This window comes from Pan paniscus, chromosome 2 (genome assembly GCF_029289425.2).
Source record: "Pan paniscus chromosome 2, NHGRI_mPanPan1-v2.0_pri, whole genome shotgun sequence".
In the NCBI taxonomy this organism is placed as follows: Eukaryota; Metazoa; Chordata; class Mammalia; order Primates; family Hominidae; genus Pan; species Pan paniscus.
Window position 1 is genome coordinate 177,749,507 of NC_085926.1, and position 11,496 is coordinate 177,761,002.

Sequence of the window (11,496 nt, forward strand, 5' to 3'; positions counted from 1 at the left end):
CGACCTCCAGAAGAGGTAAATATTTCCTAAATTTTTTTTATTTTGTATTGATTTATATAAAAACTAGATTTCTTACGAATTAAAAAATATATAATATTTTTGTCTTGAGATATACTCTTAATATTCAAAACACTTATCAAACAAGAGTCTTTCTTCAGGATAAAAATCTGTGTGAACCAGGTGCACTGAATAATGAAGGTGGGAAAAAATAAATCCCCAGTCTCAGAACACTATTTTTCCAGACCCCCTACGTTGGAGAGTATTATGGATTGAGTGGTCTATGTAGAAGTCCTAACACTGAGTACTCAGAGTATTACCTTATTTGGAAATAGTTTCATTCGAGATATAATTAAACATGAGGTCATATTAGAATAGGGTGGGCCCCTACTTTAATAGGACTGGTGTCCTTATAAAAAGGGGAAATTTGGGCCAGGCGCGGTGGTTCACGCCTGTAATTCCAGCACCTTGGGAGGCCAAAGTGGGCGGATCACAAGGTCAGGAGATCGAGACCATCCTGGCTAACACGGTGAAACCCTGTCTCTACTAAAGATACAAAAAATCAGCCGGGCGTGGTGGCAGGTGCCTATAGTCCCAGCTACTTGGGAGGCTGAGGCAGGAAAATCGCTTGAACCCAGGAGGCGGAGGTGGCAGTGAGCCGAGATCGTGCCACTGCACTCCAGCCTGGGTGACAGAGCGAGACTCCGTCTCAAAAAAAATAAATAAATAAAAAAGCGGGGGGAAATTTGGACACAGAGACAGACATGCACACTGGGAAGCACACATGCAGAGAAAACACCACGTGAATATTGGAGTTAGGCTGCCATAAACCAAGGCAGTACCAGAAATTAGAAGACAGGCCTGGAATAGACCCTCACTAAGCACGTTCATGGGGTGCGTGGCGCAGCTGAAAGCATGATTTTGGGCTTCTAGCCCTCAGAACTGAGATGGTAAGTTTCCATTGTTGAATCAACTCAGTGGGTGGTACTTTGTCACAGCAGCCCTAGGACTAATACAGAGGGCAACATTGTAGATATTGGGATTGCAAGAAATTACACATTCTTTTGATTTTTTTCCTACAGTATTTCACAGGTCTCTCTTCTATATGTTAGAACAATCAAGCTGAAAAGAAGCTTTTGAATCAAATCTTATATTGCTATCTCAGGGTGGATCCTTTCTAAGTGACTTAGTTTTCCCATCAGTGAGAATTGGAGCATGAAGAGGAAGTTTGCAGGGCATACAATTCTCACGGATTCACCTGCAATTGGACATACAAGGTTCTCTGTATTTTCCTGGGGTAGTTCTCGAGTTTTGAAGGGGCCAGCTCTGGTTTCATGGATCAGAGGAATGAATCTCATCTGATAGTATGTGAACTTGTTTAATTTCCTACCTAGAATTTGCCAAGTACCATTTAATTTCTTGATTACTGAAAGCGACAGCTGAATTTAGAAAATGATTGCTGTGACGTGATATAAAAAAGTCAACGCAATTGAAAATGAAAGTGTAGGGAATACATATTGTTCTCACCTAAAATCTAACAGAAATTTTTACACCAGTTAGAGTTTACATGGTGTTAAGCTTTTTCATGGATTGCTTCCCTTAATCTTTCCAATGAACTTACGAGATGTAGATCTTACTATTATCAGACAAATGTAGAAACTGAGGCTTAGTTAAGCAACATGCCCCTGGATACAGAGCTGGGGTTGGAATTCATGGAGTTTGAACCCAGAAACTGTAACATATGACGTCACATAATGAGCCTGTCTATCTCATGCTAGTTACTCTTCTTGTAATTTTTGGCATTTTGGAAAAATCACGATTTCCTTCTCCTGTGATTTTATTCACTTAGAAATATAATGAAAATATGCAAGCCAACAGCAAACTGAGGCCAAGATGACAAAATGGAACAAATTTAACAAGACAGTATGTGATTATCCTTTTCTTTTTCCATTAAATTCCGCTCTGCACATCCAACATAACCTTTGTTCTTTGATTCTGAACATCATTTTTTCATTCTTATTTGAATGACATGACTTTGAATGTGAATGCTGACCAAATGAAATCAATGCAGAAAGACTGCCTCTACAAGGGAAGTGTAATTTATGCCAGTGGCATCCTGTACTCACTCATTGGATTAATACTTATTGAGTGCCTATTCCTATATGTGACAGGCACCGAGCAGGGGACGGTTTACTATTTGAGAATGTTTAATTCCAGGAGAACATTCAAATAGATTGTTGTAACGGGGAGCAAGTAACACATTTACATGACAGAAAATGAAACTGGCTCTATACTATCCCAAAGCTGCAGGATATTTTGTCATTTAAATCCACTTGAAAAGGTTGCCACATTTTTATTTACTGGACTTCCATTATACAAAAGATTTCCAGAAATAATTGGATCATCAGCCAGAACTTGAAAACCTTACTCTGAAAGAGATGTTTTTGTTTTAAAGATTTTCTAATGTGATGAGACTTTAGATATAAATATGCAAATATGAAAATATACATGAAAACATGATTCATTGCTAACAGTGGTATACTTATGTTCTGCAAAATTGGTTGGGTAATATACATTGCAATTTCTGTGATTTATTGGTTTATGCTAAATAGTATACATTCTAAAGTTTCATTTCGTTGCAAACGTTCTTTCCTCACTTAAAATGTATTATGGAAAAAATGTGCATTTTACTATAGTTAAAATTAACTCTAGTTGAGGAACGGTTAAAAGTGAAAGAATTACCAGCTGTATTGGATGTTACTGGCCTTGCTATTGCTTCCGATTTGGTTTCACAGAGAAAGTCATCGATGGAGGGACTCAGGAGGGGTCTGCTTTCTTGTTGCTCATTCACCAGCTGGGAACAAATGAACAGAGGTGTCAAAGGGCTTTGTTAAACTGCAGAGTCAGATGAATTAAAATGCAGCCTTGCAACAAAATGAGAATAGCAAGCCTACCAAAAATAAATAAACACATAAATAAATAATGGGGTGGGGGCAAGAAAGAAAAAATATCAAGAGGTGGGGAATGAGCCTTTTAGCACTGTCAACATATTTTTGATGCAGCCAACTTCAATGTTTAAAGCTCAAGCCTTTTCTCCCCGCTCCTGAAATATAATTATTCTCTAATTTCAATATATAGAAAATGACACGTATTGAATCATAGTTGCTAAGGGCCAATCCCACTCCTCACCTGGACAAAAGCTCCTACTGAGACCTGGAACAGTGGCTTCAGACTCAAAGATGACATGTTCTGGTTAGCACTGCTCAGTCAGTGTTTATGTGGGGAGTGCAAACACACGGATCAGTGTGGGTGGATAAATGCCTGCCTCGTCTCCCTCTCTTAAAAAGCTCAGGTCACCTAAAAACACACCCTCTACATTTCCTTGGAATGCTTTTGTATTACATAACAAATATTATTTTGGGAGAGTAGAAAATATTGTTATATTAACTGTGTAGGTATCTAGTACATGCGTTTATAAAATCTATTTGTAAAATAGATCTCGGTAGATTCAATTGTGTTTTCCCATTAGCTCATTTTCTAATTTCAGCAATCTTTCAGTTTGATTTTTTAGTGGATCTCTAATTATCAGTGGCAACCACTATTTACTTTCAATTATTCTGCACCTCTTTGAATCCCGTCTTGCCAAGTTATGTTTCTATGGTTAAGGGAGAAAACACACTTTTGATACTCAGGTGGTTGATCCCTAAATTAACTGTTTTTTTTGGGGGGTGGGGGAGCTTTTATATTTGCCTTTCATAAAACAGGCATACTCATCTAGTTTTTTGCTTAAGAAAAAGACACACCTCATAATCTTTAGGTTTTTTTTGTTTTGTTTTGTTTTTTGTTTTTTAAATAGGCACAGGATGTCTGTCACCCAGGCTGGAGTGCAGTGGCATGATCATAACTCACCGCATCCTCGAACTCCTGGGCTCAAGCTATCCTCCCATCTCAGTATCCCAAATAGCTGTGACTACAGGTGTGCACCACTATGGCCGGCTAATTTTTAAAAATTTTAAATTTATTTTTATAGAGACAAGGTCCCACCATCTTGCCTAGGCTGGTCTTGAACTCCTGGGCTCAAGCAATTCTCCCACCTCGACCTCCTAAAGTGTTGAGATTACAGGTGTGAGCCACTGTGCCTGGCCAATCTCTAGATTTTTAAGAACTTATTTGTTAAGTTGCATTTTAAGAGGCATAAAATAACAAATGGAGTGCTTTGGAGTATTACCAAATCAAAATATTTTATATTACTCTACTCACCTTCGCTACATTGTTTCTCTGGCACAGTGTCAGCAGTCTCATAGTTTAGAGCTGATGGAAGGTGGCAGGGGACCTGAGTAATGGTAACTATGGGGAGAAAGTGCACTTCTTTTATTTCTGAAAGGGCAATATGGAAGCACTTAGTGGTCATTTTGGAGACTGGAAGCCAAGAGACACATTTAGTACTCATATGCATGCTATTTAAACATGGATAAATCTCACTTAGACATGTGTAAATCTCAGATGTCCACTAGAGTTTAAGATTTCAATATAGAGTTGGTAATTAGATTTTTATACATATTAATTTGTTATTGAGGGATGGGCTTTGAGAACGCTTTTCTTCTTTTAACGTTCAAGTTACAGGGATAGATCTTTCTTCAATTATTGTAAGCTTTGGTATTACTATGTATAAAACCTCGCAGATTTTGCTAGGAATCAAATCCAAGGCCTCTTTTGGTATTAATCTTTTATTTTAGGATGCTGCTTTGAATCATGAGTGAAACTCTGAGCCCCAGTGCTTTTTATTTTTTCTGAATTTGAACATTCCTGGGTATCACCCATTCTATTTATATTAAAATATTTTTAAATGTTGAGGGACTATGAGCTGCCTATGTTTCAGGAATAAAATATATTTGAATTTTTGTAAATGCTATGGTCTATTTGAGTTTAGGAATGACTTGTAATACTTTCTGGCATAAAAGTCAATTTTATTATCTGGAAATGTAGTTGAAAGCACTGGTACAGAATATAATATACTAGAAAATGATGAAATAGCTAAACATCAGTGATCCGGTGAGCCCATCTAAAAATATGATTAGTGTCCCAGAATCTGTGTCTCATTTGTAGTTAGTGCATGTCCAAACTGTACATATGTAACAGTTTCCAAAGGACCTGTACATTGATACATATTTCCTGGTAGGACTTGCTCTTTTAACCATATGTGCTTAATGTAATGAACTCATCTAGTGTGACCAACACAGTGATGAGGTCCTACTTTCACAAACAATGCCCACCTCCACACTGTGGCCTTCTCATGGCTGTGAAGTGCGATCTGAATTCCACTGTGTTATGCGCATTCACAGAGGATGAAGGTTACCATCAAATATGGCACCACCCTATACGCATAGACGTTATTGTAACAGGGTTGCATTTACTAAGCAGTGCATTCTGATGACTGGCCTCTGGGTCTAGGTCTTATTTACCCATTGGCTAAATTGTATAAAGCGCAAAGACTAAACTCAACCAATACAACTGTGACTTTCAAAGCATGAATATGTATGGACAATGTCATAACTACCTCTTTGATAGTCATTATTTCTTTGAAAAAAAGTTTAATTTCATTGACAGATGGCTAAGAATAACTGAGTTCTCTTATTCATAATTTTGAGAAATATCAACGTTATGTAGGTAAGTATGAGCTATATTCCATGGAAAATCCCCTGTACTCTTTCTTTACTTTGGATACAGTTAAATGCCTTAGTAAAAAAACAAACAAACAAACAAAAACAAAACTAAGAGTTTATCCCTAAATCACAGTTCTGTGTACATATAAGCGTGGAATAGTGAAATAGGCCTACATTACCTATAGTTTTGGAAGACCAGGGTGTTAGATTTCTTCAGATAGTTTTAGCTGCAAATGCATAAAAACTATAGTCTAAATTTGATAAAGTAATTCTAAAGGTAAAATTTTTGTTAACATCTAAATGGAAAGCAAAGGAAAAGGCACAATTCAATGAGAGCCCTGTCCTTTTGGGCCTGTCTGCTTTGTCAAAGGTAATAATTTTTTTTTTTTGGAGTCTGTCTTTGTCCAAAGTCAAACTTTTGACAAATTTTCTGGAGAAAGCACACTAGCACTCTCAGATTTACTCAGCATACAAATAAAGGGATACCAAAGGAGAGGCTGTTCTGAGAGACTTCAGGAAGCCCAGGACAAAGGCTTGTCCAGTGGCATCTCCAGTCTTCTACACCTCTGCCTCAGGAAGTCTGTGTCTTTCCACACCTACTGTCTTGTTTCTGACCATAGTTCACACCTGGACTGATGGAATTGTTATAACTGCCTGACTTCTACAACGAAGCTACTCCTGTGGCTTTCTTCCACAAATTCAAATCAAAGAAGGAGTAACAAACTACCTTCTGAGTCAGTGTTTTTCAAGCTGCAGCACAATTTAGCTATTGAGAAATGCTTGAGCTGAAGTGGGGGATAATAGCAGGGCTCAAGCTTGAAAGACCAGATTACAGATAGCATGGAAAGGTAACTGAAACTGAACAGAAAGTTTTTTGGTTTTGATGGGAGATACGGAAGATGAAACAGGAGATATTATGAAGATATGGAAATCTTTCCTTATAAGCTCTGAAGCCAGAGAATATCTTACTTATATTTATATCCTTCACAACTTCAAATAGAATGTCTACATCTAAAAGGGGTTCAATAAATGGCTATTAAATGAGGAAGTGACTTTGCAGAAACTGAAGATGTAAAAATACCTATCTAAAATGGTCCAATTTTAAATTGCATCTTCAGTTGCAGGAATTTAGGAATGATTATTTTAGTCATAGGACGTCCCATTTTATTTATATTTGCATAGATTAAGAATAGCTTTTTCCATGCCTTCCTCTTCATTTTGAACAAGTTTATGATATTTCCTTTGGTGACTTGAGAACAAATACATGTTTTAGATCATAAAAGAAAATTTCAAACTGAATTGAATCTCCCAATTATTCCCTTTAAGCTTAATTTCCAAATTGTATAACATTTATTCTTTCCTTATGCATTAGTAGGATAAGGTTTCTTGACTTTCTTTTAGTTTGAAAATAACTTTATGAACTTCCCTTATTTTGTCTTTTGGGTATGGAGTATATTGATGTTATACAAATAATAAAAAGTAACCCAAAGGTTTCTAAATTTTTAAAATAACTGAGGTGAAGTGATTGCAATTTTGGTCTAGTCAGATTATCATAGCTGAGTTAAAATGACCCACTTCATTAGTTGTTAAGGCCTTTGTCTCAGTTTGTCCACATTTTAAATTTTCATTTCTTATTCTCCCCTTTCCTCTTCTCAATATTTGGATCAGTTCAAATAACCTTCTATAATGGTGACAGATTCTTATTTCTCTTTCAGGATCCCATTCAACTGGCACATTGTCTAGGAACCTTCTTTAGTGCCAACCATTGAGTGCCTCTTTATAGCACCTGCATGTTCCCATGTCTTGCCCAGTGTCATAATCTTAGTTTTATCTGTCCCTCTCCAACTGCCAACTAGACTGTGACTTCCTTTAGAGTAGAGATCTCATCCAAGAATTTTTTTTGTATTCAATAGTAGCAGTTTAATCAATGTTGACTGATTTTATACAGTCTAACTGAATGGCAAACTGTAGAAAAGAATTATTGCATGGGTGTCCTCAATTTCCTACTGGATTTGATTAATTCACAGAGAGGTCAGTGGTCCTCAGAAATGTTTGCCAATTTCTTTGCCGGTTTTAAACCACACACTTGAGCCCATTTCCTCCCAGTCACATCTTTTAAATGTTTGGAGACCTACTGATACCTAAGAAAATGTTTCCAAATAAAAGCTTCTACCAAGAATGTTAAGGCTTCTACCAAGAAGTCAAAGTGCCAAGAGAGAATGCCTAATGAAAAAAAATTAAAATAAATGTCTAAGCCTACCCCATACCATTCAACACTTGGAAGAAGGACTTGGACCAATGTGAATGAGAAGCCAGCAACACTTCATCACAATCCTATTCCCTCCCTGCTGATTTTAAATCACAGATTCAAATCTTGAGATTTTGAGGGAAAACCCATAAGTGGTCAACTGACACAGAAACAAAGGAAAACTCTTTTGTTTAGAAGTAAGAAGATAGGCGAGAACTTGCATGTAGGGGCTTGTTGTCAATCAGAATGCAAAAGACTATTGAACCATTACACCTTCTTTGTAATCAAATATTCAATCAAATGATTTCACTTGAATTATGACTTACTCAGACTGGCCAGCTGATGTAATTAATATTAGCTACCATATCACCAAATTGCTTCATATATCAATACAGTGTTTTCTTAGTGTGGAACAAAGGCAGATTATATCACCCAGCTCTTAAAACTTTATCTGAAACTACATTTGCTTTAGCTCCACTTGAATTTCTCAATTTCAATGTTTTAAAATTAAACTATTAAATAATCTAAGCTATAAGAAACTAATAAGATGAAAAGATGTTTTGCTTTTAAATATTGTTTGTTACTTAAACTACAGTGTATGTTTATATTGTTTGTTTTGTGACTTAAATCTTGTTTCGTGACTTGAATCTTTGTGTTTGTCTTTAAAGAGATATATTACTTAGATGTTTCATTCAAAAATATAGAGCTCAAGGTTTCTGATAACATATTACTAAGAATTAACCCTAAAGCACAATACATTGCAGATGATAAAACAATGTCTGTAAAGGGCAATAATCCATTATTCTGTAGTTTCACATTTCAGATTGATGATCTTGAATTGTTTTAAAGTAAAATATTCTGTTTTTATATTTAAGCATTTGGTACTTCAATAATAATTTTTAAAGTTAAAACATTGAAGCTAATAAGTTTAAAATGCTGACAAATATCTCATATTTGTAATGTTGATTTAGAAAATTTATAATACTATGGCATGTCTTTTTACCTCATTTAAATAATAGAAAAATTTTAGAATTGTTTTGTTTATATATGAATGAAACACAAATATCTTTGTGAGTTTTGAAATTCCTCTATTATTTGTGATATGGTTTTTTTTGAGATGGGGTCTTGCTATGTTGCCCAGGCTGGTCTCAAACCCCTGGCCTCAAGTGATACTCCCATATTAGCCTCCCGAGTAGCTGGGACTACAGGTGCCAACCACTTCACCCGACTCTGTGACATTGTTAATTTAAAGTCATTTGTTAAATAGGCTTTTAGTCATAATTTTATAATTGAACTACTTGTTTATGGTTTTATTAGCCCTATCCAAGCTTAGAAATTTATTCGGTGTCTGTCAATATAGTGACCATACTGTGAGTGATTCATTAATATCAAAGCCAAGTCAACTGACTATATCAATTGAAAAGATAAAGACAACTAAATCATTACCATGCAACCGCTAAAAATCCAGATTTTTAGAGCTCTGTGATGGTAACTCTGATGCCTGACAGAATTCATTTATTCTGAGCTTATAGTACTAATGGACTGCCCCACCCCCCACTTCCTAGTAGTCTTCTGGTAACGGATAATCAAGTGATAACTTTCAACCCTTTGACTTGATCTTAATCTCAACCAGCTAGCTACAACTATTTTCCTGACAGGATAGCTAGACTTTTGTAAAATGTGAATCTATTCCCAGGGAAATGAACATATCACAGCTTGGGTAGTGCTAACAATAAATTAAGGCAGGCAGGAGAATGTAATTAAGACAATTTTTTAAGTTAGAAATGGAAACCCAAACAAGGCTGTACTTACTAGCAGCCTTGAAAATATTCTTCCAATCGAGGACATTACTTTTTTTATCTTTATCAGAAACAAAAATTAAATTAATACTGAGATATAATGGGTGATGACAGATAGAAAAACAAAGGCTGGGTTTGGAAAAAAAAGTCCCTTAACAAGAAGAGACCTGCAACACAGTTTTAAGACACTGTGTTCAACAGGCAAAGATAAATGGGCTATACCTTGCTAAAAAAGTATCTAGGAGATATGGTCAAAAACAAAACTTCTGAAGGTTCCTCAAGAGAGAAAAGTATTCACTAAAGTCATTTCATTCTCATAAAGAGAATACGTTTATTTCTATGATATAATCAATCTTCTGGCAAACGGCTTTCCCTTCTATTCTCAAATTGAATTTGTTTATACTATTACCCTTTAGAATAGAATATTCTGTTCAACAGAATTATGATGAGGGCCTCATGATTTAAAAATTTTTAGTTGCTACTTTTAAAAAAGTAAAAGAAACAAGTGAAATTAATTTAAATAAGATATTTGATTTAGCCAATATATCAAAAAATCCAAAATATTACCATTTCAACATATGATCATTATAAAAATTGTTAATGTGATAGTTTACACTTTTTTTTATTACTCTCTGAAATCTGGTGTATTTTATACTTGCAGCACATCTCAGTTTGGAGCAGCCACGGTTCAGGAGCCACATAAAGCTCAGTAGCTCATGGCTACTGTACTGGACAGCACAGGTCCAGAGAAACTTTTTTTCCTCAAAGACTTGATTCACATATTTTCTTCAAACCTTTCATCAACACATGCTTTTTTACATACTATTTGATTTAAGTGTTAGTCTTGGACAGCATGAACTTGAGCTTCTATGAAGTCCTTGCATATTGTTTGCTTAATATGGAATGAATGATTATTTTAAGCAAAAAACAGCAGCTGTCAGTGGTCCAGCAATTTCTGAGTTCAGGTCACCTGGCCAACACTTCAGCATTATTCAATTTGTTTGGTGTAATATAGACAGCTCCACTGGAGTATGTTTGGCTTAATTCCTCTAAAAGTTGAGGAACACACAGTAATAATCACATAATACAAAAAAGTTCTAGAATATGGGATTATTCTACACTTACAGTCTGTTGAGTGAAAAGTTATGAAATAAGATAAAAGCTCAGTGTTTCAGTGAGTTATTTTCTATTTTATGTGTCATAATTATCCCAATGACATTATTTATAGAGTAGTAATTATCTTCAGACATATCTGGAATCTATCACATGAGCATCTGGCATTGACATACCAGTGATGAAGATGAATCAATGTATTCAGTAGTATGTGGCACTATGTTATAAGGGGCTTTACAGGAGACACTGGGACAAACGTGTCAAGACAGTAGTAGTACATTCACACAAGATAACAAGTAAGAATGTGGTACGATACACGGACTAGATGCTATGGTTGTCATGGGAAGTACTCACTTTTTCAGATCATTCTGCTTCTTTTTGGTTTGTGCATGCCACTGGTGCATAGCAGGGAAGAAGCCACTTGTGTATAGTGGAAAAAGTATATCAACTAATAAAACTGCATTTGACTGAGAAATAATTGTATTACAGCTGTCACTAAATTAATTCTGTAATACTATCAACACAACAGGTGCATTAAATTTTTTAAATCAGAACTCTGTTTGCTGATTCATAAACTGGCCAGTATGCAACAAGAATATGATGCATCAGATAAAGCATTCTGTAATCTTCATGCAGTAAAGTGTAACTAATACCTCAAAAACAGTTAATGCAACAT

At 35.7% G+C, this 11,496-nt stretch overlaps 1 protein-coding gene across 17 annotated transcripts in view; it reads right to left on the reverse strand.

The window, feature by feature from the left end:
* Positions 1-11,496, reverse strand: part of PEX5L (peroxisomal biogenesis factor 5 like) — a 241,674-nt gene that overhangs the window by 89,363 nt on the left and 140,815 nt on the right. For 16 of the 17 annotated variants that reach the window (XM_014344468.4, XM_014344465.5, XM_014344464.6 and 13 more), the window contains one exon: positions 2,740-2,851. The exons of the other annotated variant lie outside the window; for it this stretch is intronic. In XM_014344468.4, coding sequence (XP_014199954.1) covers positions 2,740-2,851 — 112 coding nt within the window. The remainder of the gene's footprint in view (positions 1-2,739; positions 2,852-11,496) is intronic. 17 annotated transcript variants of the gene reach the window in all.